The following is a 19658-nucleotide window of genomic DNA, read 5'->3' as shown; positions in this document are numbered from 1 at the left end:
ATTATAATGGTCAGTGAATGCTAGTAATACAGAGAATGAACATTCTAAATTTCATTTATTGTATAATATTTTCTTAGGGGACCTTCATCTAAGATTGAGATGTACACCCCACTTCCTGTAGAACTTCCATCTTAGACTTGATTTGTGGGCCAGATCAAACTCTGACTCCTGCTTGGGACTCTTCCACGGGCTCTCGACATCTACTGAATGAAGTAGAAGCCTCTGTGCTAGTTTAGTCTGCTCCATAAACGCCTTTTGCAAGATGGCCCCAACAGCTACCATTCTATTCCTTTCCCTAATTCTCAGTGAGTAATATTCACACACATTCTATTTTCATGTCTGGATTTTAATTCCTCCCATGCGATGTCTTGTTAATATTGACTGTCAGCTTGACAGAGTCTAGAAACACCCAGGGAAAAGGCCTCCTAGGCACGTCTGTGAGGGAGCTTCTAGACCAGGTCCATTGAGGTGAGAAGACTCATCCTACCCATGGGCAGCATCACTCCATGCTGGGATCCTGGACTGAATAAAATAAGGAACTCGAGCTGAACACTATCTCTGCTTCCTGACTGCAGATGTATTGTGACCAGCTGTCTCATGCTCACACCGGCATGGCCTTCCTTGCAGTGACTGACTGTACCTTCAAACTGGCAACCAAAATAAACCCTGCCTTCTGTTAAGTTGCATTTGTCAGTTATAATATTTTGTCTTGGCATATAAAGGCAGTCTGCGTCCTCCACACATTTTGATGTCTGGACAATCGTATTCGCCCAGGACGCTGCTTGTACTTCCTGCAGGCAGATATATCCTTCATCAAACCCTACATTGCCTCATGTTCTTCATCTCTCACAACAGCCCATGAATTTTCCCACATTTCACCACTCTCTGTTTCATATTTAAATCATAGATTTTTGTGATCACCTCCCCCATCAACAGTCTAAGCTGAGAGACACTGGATCAACCCACAGCTATATTTGTAGCCTCCTACTTAAAATCAATAAGAGGCACAGAGTATTTATATATTTTTATTATTTAAATGCACTAACCTGTCTTTCTTCTGGTTGGATATGTTCCAAAGCCCTGCCACTTTGAGCCATTTATCACAGAAGGTGAAGGTTCCCCTGGAGCCAGCTGTAAAGTTCCCAGAGCACTAATAACCCACAGCCATTTCACTACATCAGGCTGTCCTGGATCAGCACCCCCATCCAATCAACTCAACATCTAGGGTTGGAACAGGAGAACAATGAAAATCTCCAGGTCCAGGTGCCTAATCCTTTCGTTTATCTTCTTGTATGGGCTGGTCCCAGAAGTTACAGCAGATGTCGAAGAAGCCTCAGGTAAAAAAAAAAGGGGTGGGGGAGGTTGCTCCATAAGGAAGCATGTCATAAGGAGAAGAGAGGGGAATATGAAAATACTCTGCATATTTTCATTCAAACCTAGAAAAATTTCCAGAAGTTTCTGAGTAAGGACGTGTGTTGCCAAGCATCTACCCCTCTTACTGCAGATGGTCTCCACACTCCCCAGGAACCCATATGGCTCACAGACATCTCAGCCACTGAGGAACTCATCAATGCCGCTGAAGTGGCCATCATAGGCTTCTTCCAGGTTTGTGCATACACCCTACCTGCTGTACCCTATGGCCAGGCATGTTCTGCCTTAGGGTAGCCATGATAGTGGCCTGTTGGGCTAGTGATGTTGATTTAGAAGCAAGAATGTTCAGATTCTGCTTTCCGCTGGTCATCTGAGGCTCCTTCATTTCAAAACAGGCTGCCCTCTACATCGGGTCTTCCTTGGACCTGCTTCAGGATCTCTGAGTCCCATGGTGGTGTCTCCTTATCTATGGGCACTTTGAAAGAAGGTGTTTGCAGGAAGTCAGCTTCCATCATACCTCACCGTTGTCCTAAATAGCCTCAGCCTGTACCTGTAGTGCCCCGTCAATAGGCAGAAGTGATTGCAAATGCACCGTTTAAATTTATTTTTTATTATGTATTTCAGATAAGGTCTCATAACTTAGGCTGGCCTGAAACTCTCTGTGTAGCTCATGATTCCCTCAAACCCACAATCCTCCTGCCTCAGCCTCCTGAGCAGTGGGATAATGGGAATATGCCATAATGGGACTAGCCAAAAGGATAGGCTAACTCTATTTTTTTATGACCTGGAAACACTTTTCACGGGCTGTGCTAAAGCAAATAGGTAGACTCTTGTTGATCTTTCTCACCCTCTCTGAACACTGAGGAAGGTGAAGTGGTCACTGACATCTTCCACAGTGGCTGTTGGTTAATACAGACAGCCGGAAACAAGAGGGTCTCGTTCCAGGCTTTCCCTCTGTCTTTGCCGAGGCCGCCTCGCAGTCCTCACAGCTAACCCAGTCCCTGTTCTCTTACTTCAGACCTTTTTGTATACTTCCCTTCTTTGATTCTAGCTCACATCACCCTGTCCATTCTGGGCACAAGGCTGGAAATAGCGATGGGTGCTAATGGGAGAGGAAAACGGGTTTTGGTGATGGGCAGAAAGGGAAGAGAACTAGAAGGGTGCAGTAATATAAATAGCCACCAGATGGCGCCATTGGGTCCTTGAGTAATGCTATTCAAAAGTACAGATTACAAACCAACAAATATCCACAACTTCTAAGTGAATAACCCTCTTCCTTTCAAAAGAGCAAGTCGCCAACTCTGTCTTGTTGATCCCAAATGCATGACTAGCAATCTTTCCTTCTCCTTGCCTTTAGTCCAGTGAGATGCAGAGAAAACAGACATCCTAACACATTACAGAGGACAGGGCCAGTGTCTGTGGGAGGACAGCTACCACCACTGATGAGTGGCTTTTCGGCTCCCTAAGTGCATGCCTGGGATGCCGTAGATGCATGGACCAGTAAGTGCCTTCATGCACAAACTGGAGGACCCTTGGAAGGAAAGGACCTGATCCTCAGCCCTCTGCACATTTCCAGTGACTACGCTCAGCACCTGTTTCTGTATTTTGCATTGCCCTGTTCCTCCACAAATTGTCCCCAAAACATTTGCCTCCCTGGGTGTATGAGTGACTGTACAGCCCAACTTCACAGACCTCTGGACGCCAAGACTTCCCTCGGCTACTAGTAGAATTCAGGCTGTGTGATAGGGTCGCACAAAAGAACCCAGGTTTAGACACAATTTTCATAATCACCTATAAACTCACACAGCCTGGGAAACTCAAAAATGCCACTGCAAATGTAGCCTGCAAGTGTAAGGGTGACTTTTGTTTGCTAGACTAAAACCCGGAACTGCTGGCATGAGCACGTTTGCCTGCCCTGTTTCTTCCCTCACAAATGACGTCTGGGTTTCTCTCTCTCTCTCTCTCTCTCTCTCTCTCTCTCTCTCTCTCTCTCTCTCTCTCCCTCTCACCATTGTTGTTTTTAGGATTTAGAAATACCTATAGTGTCGGTATTCCGCAGCATGACACAACAGTTCCAAGACATATCATTTGGAATCAGCAACAGTTCTGAACTTCTGACCCACTACAACATCACCAGAAACAGCATCTGCCTCTTCCGACAGGTAAGCTGGGTGGGCAGCTCCAGCCTACTTCTAGTTTTTCCATGTGAGGCAGGAAAGAACCCTACGTCCTGAACATTGTCGCCGGTGCCAAGTTCAGGGACACTGCTGACAAGGACAGTGACTCAATTCAGTCTAGAAAACAGGTGCTGGGCTGAGGTGTACAGAGGACAGCGATGCAGAGGCAAGATGTGGGACTAATGGAGCGGCTAGGTCCCTGACCAGGCAGAGGGGAGAGTGAGCCACGCTACACACACACACACACACACACACACACACACACACACACACACACACACACACACATGGGGCAGGGGGGCAAGGCAGACACAGAGAAAAAACAGGAGTTTTATAAATACAGGTGTGCGTGACAAGTTTCCATGTAGCTCAGGATGGCCAATTGCTACATAGATGAGGATTACCTTAGACTTCTGATCCTCCACTTCCCAAATACTGAAATTACAGGCATGTGCCATCAGGACCTATTTATGCCTCACAGGGAAACCAAACCCGGGGCTTCATGTGTACTAGGCAAGCACACTACCAAGCCCACAATTTTATAATTTTATATGTCAAGAACTTGACCTATGTTTAGCAAACATTTTACTAGACAATTCATGTGTGTGGTAGTGATGATAGTAACATCGAATAGACTCTCTGTTCTCATAGAACCTAAAATGTAGCAAAAATTTTAACCACTATACTATTAGAAAACATAACTATAAGCCGGGCGGTGGTGGTGCACGCCTTTAATCCCAGCACTCGGGAGGCAGAGGCAGGCGGATCTCTGTGAGTTCGAGGCCAGCCTGGGCTACCAATGAGTCCCAGGAAAGGCGCAAAGCTACACAGAGAAACCCTGTCTCGAAAAATCAAAAAAAAAAAAAAAAAAAAAAAAAAAAAAAAAAAAGAAAGAAAGAAAGAAAAGAAAGAAAGAAAGAAAAGAAAAGAAAAAAGAAAACATCACTATAAACCTTGGTGATGTTTTCATTAACCTCAGCACTCAGGAGGCAAAGGCAGGCAGGTATCTGTGAGTTAGAGACCAGCCTGGTCTACATAGTGAGTTCTAGGACAGCCAGAGCTACATAATGAAACTCTGTCTCAAAAAAGAAAAAAAAAAATTAGAAAACATTACTATAGGTAAAGTGGTATGGGAATGAAAATAGTGTGGAAATTTAGACAAATAATACAAAAGAGACAATTAAACTGGAAAGTATATGCGAAAGTTGGCCGCTCTAATGGAGAATCGTGGTCAAAGGAGGAAACGCAATGTAGTTAGGAATCAGTGATGCCAACTTGACTGGATCCCAAAGCACATGTTACAGGCAAAGGAACATAAGACAGGGAAGTTTTATTAGAACATATTTGTGCTCAAAGCACAGTACCAGTGTCCTGGGTTTGCACTTAATTTAATTGGCACCAGAAAGCTCCCCAAAGCATTTGGATCGGGAGAGTGATGTGGACAGAAATGAGATTTAGCAAGGTTATTTTGGAAACAAAGAATAAGATGGGTTATTAGACGGAGATGTGGGAAGCAATAACTCCTGCTAGCTAGGCAAAATAGACTGCAAAACTCATCGAGAGTCTGTGGGGGATGGAGAGGTGGCCCAGGGGTTAAGAGCACCGGATGCTCTTGCAGAGGACCCGGGTTTGATTCCCAGCATCCATTTGGCAGCTCCCAACTCTAGTTCCAGGGGATCCAACTCTTTCTCACCTCCTCAGACACCAGGCACACATATGGTGCACGTACATATAGGCAAAATAGCCACATACATAATTTAATGAGGTAGAAAGGGTCTGCCGTGGAGCAGCAGTGATAGAAATGAAAAAGGGTGATCTGCCTAGCTTGGTGATGCAGCCCTGTGGTCCCAGCACTCAGGAGTGTGAGGACCAGGAATTCAGGAGTTCAATGTCAGCCAAAAAAAAAGGGGGGGGGGGCTGAGCAGACCTAACAGTAGCATGAACTCTGCTCACAATGTACTCTTTATGGAGCCCTGGTGGTGGCTCTTCTAAGACCCTCCCCATCATGTTTTATGTTGACCACGAGTGACAGCCCTGCTCTGAGCAAAGCCTTGGGTCTTCGGTGGACAAAATTTATGTGCCATGCCAGCAAACAAACGGGCTGGTTTTGTGCCACTTCATTGGCAGCACTGGGAAAGGTTGGAGATTTTTCAGGCCAACTGTTACATAAACACTTTTTCTCGGTTTACATTTTCAAACTTTGGGACATATTTTAATAGGATCATTGTTCAGGAGTCAGAATAACTTTAGTAAAGAAAAACGGAGACCATTTTATTTTACATTGGGAAATATGAGCTGTTTGCAAGCTTTCTGGGACCTCCTTTTAACTTAGACCCACATTTTATTATTTGCAATTTTCCACAATTTGTTTATTTCCATGTCTGTCTGTCTGTCTGTCCATCTGCCTGTATGTGTCTCTGTGTGTAGGACTGTGTCTGTGTGTATCTAATCTATGATGGGCACTATTATAATTCTCACTAAATTTGAAAAAAAAGAATAATAATCTTGCCAGACAGTGGCGGGTGCATGGGTTTAATCCTAGCACTCAGGAGGCAGAGGCAGGCAGGTGGATCTCTGTGAGTTCAAGGCCAGCCTGGTCTACAGAGTGAGTTCTGGGATAGTCAAAGCTGTTACACAGAGAAACCTTGTCTCAAAAAAAAAATCAACAAAGAAACAAAGAGAGAGAGGGAGGGAGGGAGGGAGGGAGGGAGGGAGGGAGGGAGGGAGGGAGGGAAGAGAAAGAATATTATCCCTGAATTTTCAGTAAGAAAACTAAAGTTCCAGTAGATTGAGCCAACTCTCCAAAGTTTCACAAATGCCAAGTACTGCCTGACTCCATGCTCAACCTCCCCTTTCTACTGGGCTATAACAGCTCTCTAAAGCACTCCAGGAAATTCTTTTTAAAACTACTTTAAAGATTCTTTTTAAATTTACACATGTGTCTCTGTGTGTCTGTGCATCTGTATGCATTTGTATGTTCTTTTGGGTGCTGCAGAGGCCAGAAGAGGGCGTCAGAGCCACTGGAGCTGGGGGTATAGGCAACTATGAACTACCTGTAATGGGTGCTGAGATCTGAATTCAGGTCCTCGGCAAGAGCCCCAAGCGTTCTTAATGCCTGAGCCATTTCTCCAGCCCCCAAAGAAAATCTCCTTCATTTCTAGGTTGTATTTATTTAGTGTTTCTCATTCTGAAGTCTACATTTTAAAAACTTTTTCCCAAACCATTTCCCTTAGCCCCTGGTATTAATTAAACCCCAGGATTATATCTCAGAATTTTATCTAGATACTGTATAGTTTGGTAGCAAATTTTCAGAATTTAGAGTTACTTTGTTTGCAACAGTAAGAATATAGTTAAAGGTACGATGAAATAATAATTACGTAAAAATACACTGACTCATTATTATCAGGCCAGCAAAAGCTGTGTTTGTGGGCCGTTGGGGTTTCTATTGCTCTGATGAAACATTAGGACCAAAACTAACTTGGGGAGGAAAGGGTTTATTTCTTCTTACATCTCCCAAGCTACCCTCTAGCAGGGAGAGAAGTCAGGGCAGGCTCAAGGCAGGAACCTGGAGGCAGGAGCTAAAGCAGAGGCCATGGAGGAGTGCTGCTGACTGGCTTGTTCTTCATGGCTTGCTTGGCTTGCTTTCTTATGTACTCAGCCCACCAGCCTGAGGGAGGTACCGTCTACGGTGGCCTAGGCTCCCCACCATCAATCATTAATCAAGAGAACTACTTACGGTCTTGCCTGTAGGCCAGTCTTAAGGAGTCTTCTTTCCAATTGACTCTAGCTTGTGTCAGGTTGACAAAAACTAACCAACACACTTGACTCCTTTTCAGCTTGACACACAAATGCATCACTCTTCAACTGTTGCCTTTGGTTCTTATTCATCCTCAAAATCTCATATCAATATCACAACATAAAGCATAAAGAGCTTTGAAAGTCCCAGTCTTAACAATTTCAAACACTTCCAGACTTTAGTCTCTTTAAAAGTTCAAAATCTTAAAATAACCAAAGTCCCTCCAAAATTCCAAAGTCTGTTTAAAAAAAAATTTTTTTTAAGTTAAATATTTTCCTACTCCAAGAGGTAAGAACTGGGGCATAGCCACAATCAAATCAAAGCAAAACCAAACTTCAACAATATCAGTTACACACTGTCCGTGTCTGGGACTCACTACCTTCCAGACTCCAGAGGTCTTGGGAAGCTCCAGTTTGCTCAGGCTCTGTCAATCATAGCACACATAGCTTGTCTGGGAGGCTCAAACTGGCTCCTCTCCACATCTACCACTGTACTTAGTGGTCATCACACAGTCCTGGTATCTCAACTATGCTGGGGTCTCCACTGCAGCAGAGACTGAATCTTCACCAGGGGACTCTGTGGTCGTTTGAATTAAAATGGCCCCATAGGCCCATAGGGAATGGCACTGCTAGGAGGTGTGGCCTTCTTGGAGGAAGTGTGTCACTGGGGGCAGACTTTGGGGTTCAGATGTTCAACCCACACCCAGTGTAGCATCCTCTTCCTGCTGCCTGCCCATCCAGATGTAGAACTCTCAGCTCCTTTGTTGCTGGAGGGCTTCTCTCCAGGTTCCACCAAACCCCGCAGTCCCACAATCCACTTATAAAATAATCACTCAGACACTTATATTACTTATAAACTGTATGGCTGTGGCAGGCTTCTTGCTAACTGTTTTTATATCTTAAACTAACCCATTTTTATAAATCTATACCTTGCCACGTGGCTGGTGGCTTACCGGCATCTTTACATGCTGCTTGTCCTGGCAGTGGCTGCAGTGTCTCTCCCCTTTCTTCCTGTTTCCCCAATTCTCCTCTCTCCTTGTCCCGCCTATACTTCCTGCCTGGTCACTGGCCATCAGTGTTTTATTTATATAGAGTGATATCCACAGCACTCCTTCTCCAGCACATGTCTGCCAGCATACCACCATGCTTCCTGCCACAATGATAATGGACTAAACCTCTGAAACTGTAAGCCAGCCCCAGTTAAATGTTTTCCTTTACAGGAGTTGCCATGGTCATGGTATCTCTTCACAGCAATAGAACCCTACCTATATAGCCTCTCTACAGAGACTTTAACCTTATCCCAGATTGTCAAGCTCCCAGGTGCTCTCCATGACCCCTACATTCTGCCAAAACCAGTAACACGTGCAAGATTTTTACATAATACCAAGTTCAGTAGCCAACAAGAAATGCAGTCTTGGCCCCTGTGAGATGAGTGTGTACAAATCAACTAGTAAGTGAGAAAAATAACGTCAAATTATCAAAACACTTTTGTAAAGTGTGCATTTAGCGGGGTGTGGTGGTGCACACCTGTAAAGCCGCCCCTTAGGAGACTGACAGGAGGAGCCAGGGTTAAGGGTCATCCTTGGCTACACAGCAAATTTAAAGCCATCCTGGGCTACAGGAGGCACTGTCTCAAAACAAACAAAAGTGTGTGTGTGTGTGTGTGTGTGTGTGTGTGTGTGTGTGTGTGTAAAAATACATGGCAGCTGAGCATATATACATATATAAAATTAGAGACTTGAGGGAATTGTTGAACAAATCCTTTCCCGGTGCTACCCAAGTTGCTTTATGACTGTAGTATAAACTAAGACGAGCAGGGCGCGGTGGTACATGCCTGTAATTCCAATACTAGGGAGGTGAAGCAGATTCATCTTTGGCTACATAGAAGACCAATAAGGAGCCTCACTTCATGAAATCCTGTCTGAAATAAATAAATAAAACAAGAGAGAACATAAATAAACTGAGTTTTAGTGCATTTTCTGAAATGATTGCTAGCTCGCAGAACTGCAAAGAAGTACCCTCAGAGCGAAGAACACGCTGGGGTCTCTACATGTGCAGTGTCCAAAACACCTGAGCTCGTGGCCCTTCCAGCGGGCTCCTTTCTGCTTTCGGAGTCTCTGTTTATGGGGAGGATATCTTAAGTAAAATTCCTTCCAAACACTCACAAAATAGATATTTTAAAAACGTTCCCAAAGTCTTGTTCTGGGGTAGAACTTTCTCTCCAGTGCATTATGCAAATGATCCCCTTGACGGAAAGCAGACTTCCTGTTCAAGACTTGCCTCCAGGAGCCCTACACACAAACGCTCCTGAGTTTATTAGTTTAGGAAATAATGAAATAGTCGGGTATGTTTCTTTGGAAGAACTTGAGAGCCTGCAGGGGAGGGGGCGGTTTACCGAAGTGCCTCACCGCCCAGGCAGGAACTTTATCCCTGCTGCACACCAGGGAGGGGGCGGTTTACCGAAGCGCTCTCACTGCCCGGGGAAGGAACTTTACCCCTGCTGCACACTCTTGTCCTTCCTCTGCCTCCCTGAGTCCAGAAATCCACCTGGAGTTCTTGGCGCTGCAGTTCTCCAATTCTGGGAAACCTGAGGAACTGCCTGGAAACCGGCGGGAGGGCGGGGCCTCCTGCACACAGGAGCCAGGCGTCAATGTCCTAGAAAAATAATCTTCAAGCATTTGGACACACTCAGTATTAAGAGGACCTTGATTATGCTGATGATGATTTGAGTGTTTGCAATAGCAAAGTCCTAAGTGTGACATATTGTGCCAGCTGGCAACCCCTCCGAAAGCAATAGAGAAGATTCAAGAGAACAGTGCTCTCTCTCTCTCTCTCTCTCTCTCTCTCTCTCTCTCTCTCTCTCTCTCTCTCTCTCTCTCTCTCTCTGTCTCTCTCTCTCTCTCTCTCCCTCCCTCCACCCTTTTCCCTCCCTCCTCCTTTCCTGTGTGTGTGTGTATCTGTCTGTCTGTCTGCCTGTCTTTGTGAATATGTCCGTATGTCTGTGCGTGGATATGTGCCCATGAGAACGGGTGCTGGCAGAGTCAGCAGAGTGCCCGATCTCTTTGGAGCTGGAGTTATAAACTGTTGTGGGTCACCCAGCCGGGGGTACTGAGAGCAGAATTCAGACCCTCTGAATGAGCAGCAAGTTCTCCTAACCACTCTATAAGCCCCTGTTTGCGTTCTGTTTCTTTAAGACAAGGCCTTGTTCTATTGCCCAGGAGGGCCTACAGCTTCCCATGTGGCCCAGACTGCCTTGAACTCCTGGCAATCCTCCTGCCTGGTCTTCTAAGTGCGGGGATTAAAGACATGAACCACCACAGCAGCCTTCTATTTATTTGATAGTTTGGTAAGAATATTGGAATATAAAGCTGAACGAGGTCCATGGAGACTTTTTCTGTTGTTCGTACATCTTTTTCTCAATGTTCCTACTGAGTGTTGTGGATTTTAACACAATTGTTTGTGTACCGGGTGGCTTCACCCACTTTGGTCTCACTGACCAGCATCAGTACCTCGAGTTTCTGATCATCCTGCCTTTCCTTCCAGAATGCTAGGGTTACAAGAATCAACATGTCTGTTTCCCATAGCGCTGGAGATCAGACCAAGGGCTTCCTGCAAGCTGGGCAAGCCTTGTACCAACTGGTCTACCCATCTCTAGCCCATTTCTGTGTGTTTGCTGCTGGGAATTGAACCTAGGAGCTCACACATAGTAAGCAAGCACGTGCTCTACCACTGAGCTGTATTGACAGCCAGTACTTCACATTTTAAAATATCCAGTGATTTGGGTGATTTTCCCCAAAAAAAAAAAATTCTAATGTAGAAGTACATTTCTATACTTTGACATTTATTATTTCATAAGTTTAATTTGCTTAAGATAATCTTTTAAGTTTTTTTTAAGTTTTTTATCTTTGTATATATGTTCTAATGTTCAATGGGGAGATGTAAATGCCAACTAATATTAGATTCTGGTAACTTAAAAACTATGTGTTACATAATGGCAGTCTTTAAAGGGATAAACAAAGCTTGAGCAACTTCCCAACCAAAGGAAGGAAAAAAAAGGAAGAATGGGAAGTAACTAAGTGAAAAATAAGCCAGAGGTTAAGGAAATGGAATTCAGAACAGCTGCACTGGTGGAAAATGCATAATTCAATAAATCAGTGAATTATATTACACAAAAATAGCCCTTAAGAGACAAGTAGAGAAAAATGCCCCCGAGGGTAGGAAACTTACTTCCTGTCTTTGGAGTTGTGTTCAGTGCCTATCACATCCTCGTCATCAAATGTCATTTACCAACGATCTCAAAGATGCTGCAAGGGTTGCTTGGCCCTTTGTTGCATCTTGTTTCCTTTCTCTAGGTTGATAATGAAAAATTGAATTTGGATGTTGAAGAGATTGAGAACTTAGATGCCGCCAAGCTGAGCCGTTTCATTCAGATGAACAACCTCCACTGGGTGACAGAATACAGCCCTCTGGTAAGCACTGACCCCTGTGTCCTGTGTCATGGAGGGTCCTTGCCCCCACAGCAGAGATGTTTTCGCCACTGTTAGTAACTGCCCCTCACTGAACACCCGGCACATTGTTTATGTTGATATCCTTATTAACCCTTTAAGATTGATCAGTTCATCCTTTCCTACTCAACAAAGAAAGAAACGGACCAATACCACAATTTGTAAGAAAAAAAACCCAAATGCAAAGCTAAGGTACCTGGATCAGAACCTTCAGAATCTGGAGTCTTGCTGTGTGACTGCTCTGTGAAGGTCATTGGCTCTGAGACAGTCGCTAAATCGCCTTTCTCAAGCTATCACCAAGAAGGCTATTTTATTCATTGCTTTTCTTGTTGCTGCCCACTTTCATGGTGGCTCATCTCTCTTCAAACCCCTCTGAAAATGCCCTCAAGACATGACCAGAAGTGTGTCTCCTGGGTGTCTCTAAATCCAATCAAGTTGACACTCAAGAGTAACCATCATAGCTTTCTTTACCTAGAGACTGACTCTTGTCTCTGTTGTGTCCACAGAACTGCATGTGAACTCAGAAAAGATGGTCCAGTGTTTCCTGTGCACATGACCCTGGTGTCATAGTGTCCTAGAGGCTAGCCAAGCAGGGCAAGGATAGCTTTGTGTCTTTTTCACATTTCAAATTATCAGGGACAGCAAAACACTTCAAGAGAAAGCCAGGAAAGAACCTCTTTAGAGAAGCATGTTTAATTTTTATTAGGACTTTCACATCTCAGAAGCAGTCCCTTCTTGTTTGGAGAGCTGCCCCCTCAAGAACTGCTATTTTTTTGTCCATGTGCTACAAGTATTTGTACTGGAAAAACTGGACAGAAAGTCACAGCCGTGCCCTGGTCCTGGTTGTACATTTAATGTACACACTCTGTGTGGCTTTGCTGTGCAAACCGGGCTGTGTCTGATGAGATTAAACCAGCTACTTCTGTACTCTCATTCCTTCTGCAGAGCTGGCTCTGCCTCTGACTCCTTAGCTCTTGTCTCTCTACTCTTCACAAGAATCCTCTCTGCTTTACAAGTGTGGGCGCCACTCTGAATTTAGGTAGCATGAATCTGCTACACTAACTACAAAGACTGTTATAAGAAGAATCAATTATTTATCACCCCGTGTCCCTAATGTAAACTGAGCCTGTTGTTGAAGTCCAACACCAGGCCTTTAGGAAACACTTCATCTGACCACACTTGCCTTGGCTGCAGTACCTCTGTGGCCAGCTCACACGCTTCCTTGGGGTCAGCCAGTAGGCATGGAGTGCCTGGATGCTTCTGGACATCTGGGTCTCTGGACAGATTGCAGGCATTTGCCAGGCTGATGTCATCTGCGGGCTCCACCAGTGCTGAAGAAACTAGTTGGAAGAAGGTTCACTCATGTGGCCAGCAACCTGTTCCTCTTGTTGCTGTATAAATCCATCCTTAGGGCTGCTGTTACCATATAAATCCATCCTTAGGGCTCCCTGACAGCCTCATGCTGGACTGGCTGCCCCCAGAATAAAGGGTGTAACAAAGAGTTATATATTTTATGGCCTAACCTTAGACTTCCCATCAAGTCCACAATGTCCTCTTAGCTACTCAGTTTGGTTATGTTTAGTGAGGGGCAGAGGATCTACACAGCTACCATAAACTGGATGGTTGTACCCAGTTTTAATGGTGTATTTTCATTATTCTTAACTATGTGCATGTTGTTTATCTCTTTGGTGCTATGTGCACCATATGCATGCAGGTGCCTGCAGAAGCCAAAAGAGGGAGTCAATTCCCCTGAAAATGGAGTTAAAGCCAATTGCGAGCCACCCAGCATGGGTGTTAGAAGCTGAACTTAGGTCCTGGTCAAGGATAGTACAGGATCTTACCCCCTGGGCTGTTACCCATCCCCTAAGTGATTGTACGCTTTTGAAAAAAGATATTATTATTTATTTTATGTATGCGTGTATGTGCTTGAGTAAATGTATGTGCACCACATATGTGCATGAGCCAGAGGGTACCAGAAAAGGGTATCAGATCCTCTGGAACTGAAGTTACAGACCGTTGTCAGCCACCATATGGGTGCTGGAATGTCCTCTACAAGCCAATGTCCTCGACAAGAAGGATTAATGTGCTCTTTTTTTTTTTTTTTTTTTTTTTTTTTTTGGTTTTTCGAGACAGGGTTTCTCTGTGTAGCTTTGCGCCTTTCCTGGAACTCACTTGGTAGCCCAGGCTGGCCTCGAACTCACAGAGATCCACCTGGCTCTGCCTCCCGAGTGCTGGGATTAAAGGCGTGCGCCACCACCGCCCGGCTGGATTAATGTGCTCTTAACCCATGAGCCATCTCTCCAATATCCAGTTAATTTCACTTGTTAAAAATATTTTTATTTATTATTTGATAATTCTATACATGTATACAAGGTGTTTTGATCACTTTTAAGGTGGTGAAACTTAAGAGCATCTTAGAGGTTATTTGCCTTTGTATTATTCTGTTCATTGCATTGGCATATCTCTGTCTCTCTCTGTCTCTGTCTCTCTTTCTGTCTCTCTGCCTCTCTCTCTGTCTCTCCTCTCTCTCTCTCTCTCTCTCTCTCTCTCTCTCTCTCTCTCTCTCTCTCTCTCTCTCCTCCCTCCCTCCCGCTCTCCTTCTCCCTTCTCCTATCCTTCTTCTGTGACACATTTTAATTTTCCAGGTTGCAGCTGGCTTATTTAGCACTATGATTCAGACTCATCTTCTCCTGATGATGAACAAGGCTTCCCCAGAGTATGAAGAGAGTGTGCTGAGATACCAGAAGGCAGCTAAGCTCTTCCAGGGACAGGTGAGTTGGGAATGGTCCCCACCAGGGGAAGATGGTGTTAGAGAGAAGGACTATAGTGTGGTTTCAGGGTATGCAGTAAGGAGTGGGAGGTAAGAAGTGAAAAATTTTGAAATTAAAGAAACTTTCTTTTGCAATATTAAGACCCCAGTAATCAGTCTTCCTTCCAGCTGTGGCTGTCTGTTTCACACTGACATGTGAGGAGACAGTAAGTATAAATATGCTGAAGCCAAATCACCTAGTCAGAATTTGTTTGCTCATCATAACCTCTGAAGGCTGGGACAGACAGCAGGGACTACCCCTCACATGAGTGCCTACAAAACCCCTGGTGCCTACCTCAAGTGCACCATGATCCTGTATCTGCCTCCCTCCCTCCTGGGTGCAGTTCTGCTTGAGGTCTCTGAGACAACCATGCTCATCTATCTACCCCTGCATCTAATGAAAGCTATCACATAAGCTGTCTTGGGGAGGACTGGTCCCCTGACATGGGGAGCACTGAGTGTTCCTGAATACAGACAATCCTCTGCTCAGAAGACCACAAGGATTTCCACTTTGGGTAGACTTGACTTAATAAACACCCCACCCCCATCCCCTCCTCCCCTCCCCAGCTCATTGTGGTCTCATTTTCTACATTTCAGTTACCCCGTAACCCATGGGCTCAAAGTAATAAATGGTGAATTCCAGAAATAAACAATCCATGTGCTTCAAAGAGCTTTCCCTGTCACATATTAGTAAAATGGTTTGGTTTTGTTGCCAGCTGCTAATATTCAAAGTTTGTTCATAGAGCAAGGAAGAGCACTATCCCTGACTCTGGGGAGCCACTGTGGTGGGGGTTCTTCCTATGTACCACAATTACTGAAGGTAACATCTCGTTTCGTCTCTGCCCCCACCAGGAAATTTTACAAATAAAAAAACTGAGTCTCAGAGAAACTAAGTTGCAAATCACACAGCTAAGAAGACATGCAGACTTAACCTCATTCTCTGCCTTTAATCACTAGGCTATACTTTGTTGCTTAGGGAATCATCAATATGTCTTCAAAGTCCAAATTCTTTTTTAAAAGATTGTCTCTATCTTTAATGGGGGGCAGAGGAGGTGGGGTGTGTGTGTAAAAATGCCCACAGAGACTGTAAGAGTGTTGGATCTCCTGCAGCTAGAGTTACAGGGGATTTTGAACTACCTGGTTTGGTATGCTGAGAGCCTAATTCTTAACCTCTAAGCCATCTCTCCAACCCCAAATTCCAATTTTTTATTTTTATTTTTTGTTGTTGTTTCTTTGTTTTGTTTTGTTTTTTTTTTGTTTTGTATTGTTTTGGTTTGGTTTGGTTTGGTTTGGTTTGGTTTGGTTTGGTTTGGTTTGCTTTCTCTAGACAGGATTTCTCTTTGGCTCTGGCTGTCCTGGAATTTGCTTTGTAGACCAGGCTGGCCTCAAACTCACAGAGACTGGCCTACCTCTGACTCCCAAATGCTGGGATTAAAAGTATGCACCACTGTGCCCAGGCTGGCCTTGAACTCATGATCCTCCTGCTTCCTCTTCCTTCAGCAAATCCTACTGTGCCCAGGCTGGCCTTGAACTCATGATCCTCCTGCTTCCTCTTCCTTCAGCAAATCCTACGGGCGTGTGCCACCACAACTGGCCAAAATTCTTGTAGTTAAATTTGACTAGAGGGATAAAATACCAAAGCAACAAAAATAAATTTCAAATGCATTTAAATTTAATCAAGATGTGTTGGAAGAGGGTTGTTCTTATATAGCCCAGGCTAGCCTCAAACATGCTGACTGGCTGTACTTAAATGTGATTTTGAACTCCTGGTCCTCCTACCTCTGCCTCCCAGGTGCTAGAATTACAAGTGTGCTCCATCACACCAGGCTCCATCATACCAGGGTCCATCATACGTAGACTAAAATTATGTGATGCAGACCATGAATTCAATCTGTGTAGTGACAGAGATTACTAGAATCTCTTTGTCCCCAGGCTCTCAGTGGGACCTCTTCCTTTAACCCCTCCCCATCTACAGATCCTCTTTGTTCTGGTGGACAGTGGCAGAGGGGAAAACAGAAAGGTGATCTCCTATTTCAAACTGAAGGAGTCTCAGCTGCCGGCTTTGGCCATTTATGAAACTGTGGATGACAAGTGGGACACACTACCCATCACAGAAGTTAACGTGGAGAAAGTCCGAGACTTCTGCGATGGATTCCAAAAGGGGATGCTGCTGGTGAGTGTGGGCTTCAGGTAAAGCCATCACTAGTTGCTCTTCTCTGTGCATTTCCTTTCAGAGCAGGGTGGCTTTGGGCAGACAGTTAACGGGACACCATTAGCTAGAGACAGTCATTTGCAAAGCGTTTGTATGGGGAAACTCAACTTGGGGTTTCCCCATTTTCTATTCAAGGACCAATGGGAGATAACTTAAATCCTATATAAAGAGCTCATGCATGAGGTGTGGTGTGGCTCGTGCCAGGTACTCTGGAGGCTGAGGTGGGTAGACTGCCACAGTGAATCCAGCTTGGGGTACATAATAAGTTTAAGTCCAGCCCAAGCTGCATAGTGAGACCTCTTCAAAAAACAACAAAACAAAAACACAAAAACAACATCAACAACAGAAGGACTCAGCAGTTCAAAGTAAAAGTGGACTTAAGGGTTTTTTCAAGAGTAATCAAGTCTGCTCTCTAAGTTCAGCGTCACTGTGTTTTTCAGAGAGATCACAAAGCAGAAGAAGATGCTGGGAAGGAGGAGCTCTGAGGCTCCCTGGTACTTCTACATGGGTCTAGTCCGTGCTGAATAAAAAGGAGCAGTTCGAATCTCTGCAGCAGTAAACAAGGTCATCTCCTCCGGTGTTCTAACAAGGGGCGGGAGGATGGCCACGCTCCCTTTGTGTCTGAAGGGCTCCCTTTCTTGCCTCGTTTGTTTTCAACTTCCCATCCTCTCTCACACAGCCTCGATTCCCACTGTGGGTGAGTACTGAGGAGAGAGGGGCGTCAGAAACTGGGCATCTCTGTGAAGGAGAAGCGTTCCTCGAGAGAGGCTGTTCCGGTGCGTCACTGACATTTTAATTGGTACCCGGCACCGGCTCACACAGTAGTTCCTTTTCCTTTGGGGTCATCCGAGGATAGAAACCTAACCCTCCTTCATAAGCACATATCCTTCTCTGACTTGGGGCCAAGAACAAAAACATGTTTTGGGTTTATTTCTCTCCAAAAGTTCAACGATGTCTCCAAGTTTCTGAACACGTCAGAAACAGAGCATGTCAAAAGCTACACTCATTTAGTGATTCCAGCTCCGCGTGTAAGTCAGCAACCCGTGGAATAAATAAAATCCAACACTGTTACAAGAAGAGCGGCATCTCTCTGCAAGCCAAACCCTTTGGAGGGAACCCAGCTGCCCAGCTCAGCAGTACATGCCCCGCCCTCCAGGGCTGTTTCCTTTTGGGTCACGACCCTCCGATGTGTTGTTCCCTGTGTGGGTGAGATGAGTGGTGGGACCCAACCATCCTGCGTGAGGACTGATACAAATGTGGCAAAGGAGCCAGGGAGTCAATTAGGTAAAAGGTGAGGGAAAGAAAGAAGTTGGGGGCATTTGGCGCCAGGGCACGCTGGGGCTGACCACGGTTACTGCCAGTAAGGTGTGCGGTCCAGCACACGGGATGCAGGGGAGTTTGACTGTGGGTCGCTGGCCCACAGGCTGTTACTGTCGACACACAGATGCTACATTGTCACAGCCTTCCCGCCCCGTCCAGGTCCTTGGCTCTAAAGAAAAGGGTCTAAGTGCTGAAGAGCTGAAAACCCACAGATGAACAGAAAGACGGCTCCAAGTGAGGGACAAGGGTTGCTTGTGCCTTTCTGCGGGCTAACCCCATGGCCCCTGGGCGTGGTCAGTGGCTGGAAAGGAGACTGTGAAAGCAGCTCTTGAAGTAACACAGGGACCAGGAGCTTGAGGGGTCACCGGGTCCATCCCAGGGCTGCACAGTCACAGGAGCACGCAACAGGCTCATCTCAGAATGCTTCTTTGACATTTTGACATTTTTGACATTTCCACTCAGGAATTCTTTCTGATGGATGATCCCCTGCTGAGTGAGGTTTCCCAGGCTCTCAGGGTGTCTTTTCTTGCAACTCTGAAATTTTATTTTTTATTTTTTTTATTTTTGGCGGGGGGCCGGGGGGAGAGGGGTTCGAGACAGGGTTTCTCTATGTAGCTTTGCAACCTTTCCTGGAATTCGCTTTGTAGACCAGGCTAGCCTCAAACTCACAGCGATCGGCCTAACTCTGCCTCCCCAGTGCTGGGATTAAAGGCGTGCACCACCACCGCCAAGCAATTCTGAAAATTCCTAACACCAGGAAGGCAGTGGTTCTCAACCTTCCAAATGCTGTGACCCTTTAATACAGTTCCTCATGTTGTAGCGACCCCCAACCATAAAATTACTTTTGTTGCTACTTGGTAACTGTAATTTTGCTATTGTTATGAATTTTAACGTAAACATCTGATGTGCAGGGTATCTGACATGCTATCCCTGTGAAAGAGTCATTGCACACTCTTGTTGGGGTCGAGATTGAGAGGCCCCCACATTGAGAATCATTGATCTAAATGCCCCTTCGACTTCACGGAGTTTTTCTTGTTGTTGTTTTTTCCTTTTTGGTGCTCTTAGGAATTGAACTTGGGGCCTTGCGCATGTGAGGCAAGTGCTCTACCACTGAGCCACACTCTCAGGCCATCTCCCAGTTACTTTTAAGTCCATTTACATGATGTCCAGTCTTCCATACAATCCAACCTTTTACCATTTTCATTTCCAATGTATTCATCACTTGATCATTTTCACTCTTCCCTTTCCCTCAACTTTCCCTCTTTCTTGCTTAAAATAGTAATACTTCAAGCTTTAGTAAAGCCCCCAAATTATATTATGTTTAATAATGGGTTAATTTTACCATTTTTATCCTAACATACCCTCCGTCACATGCTGACAATCAACACAGCCTCCATAGATATTAACAAAATCCAGTTTATTTTGCTGGTTGGTGGCATTTTGTAGCAATTTTGTCAGATATCATCTTG

At 45.0% G+C, this 19658-nt stretch overlaps 1 protein-coding gene across 1 annotated transcript; it reads left to right on the top strand.

The window, feature by feature from the left end:
* Positions 1–13: 13 nt before the first annotated feature.
* On the top strand, positions 14–18603 carry Erp27 (endoplasmic reticulum protein 27). The gene is made up of 7 exons (XM_006976506.3): positions 14–1337; positions 1505–1605; positions 3396–3533; positions 11696–11812; positions 14494–14619; positions 16633–16830; positions 17310–18603. The coding sequence occupies exons 1-7, from the start codon at positions 1244–1246 to the stop codon at positions 17352–17354; spliced, it is 819 nt and encodes a 272-aa protein (XP_006976568.1). The 5' UTR covers positions 14–1243; the 3' UTR covers positions 17355–18603.
* Positions 18604–19658: the final 1055 nt, after the last annotated feature.

The sequence above is a fragment of the Peromyscus maniculatus genome, chromosome 3 (genome assembly GCF_049852395.1).
Source record: "Peromyscus maniculatus bairdii isolate BWxNUB_F1_BW_parent chromosome 3, HU_Pman_BW_mat_3.1, whole genome shotgun sequence".
Classification (NCBI taxonomy): Eukaryota; Metazoa; Chordata; class Mammalia; order Rodentia; family Cricetidae; genus Peromyscus; species Peromyscus maniculatus.
The sequence above is the reverse complement of the archived record's forward strand: the minus strand, read 5'-3'. Positions and strand labels throughout refer to the sequence as shown.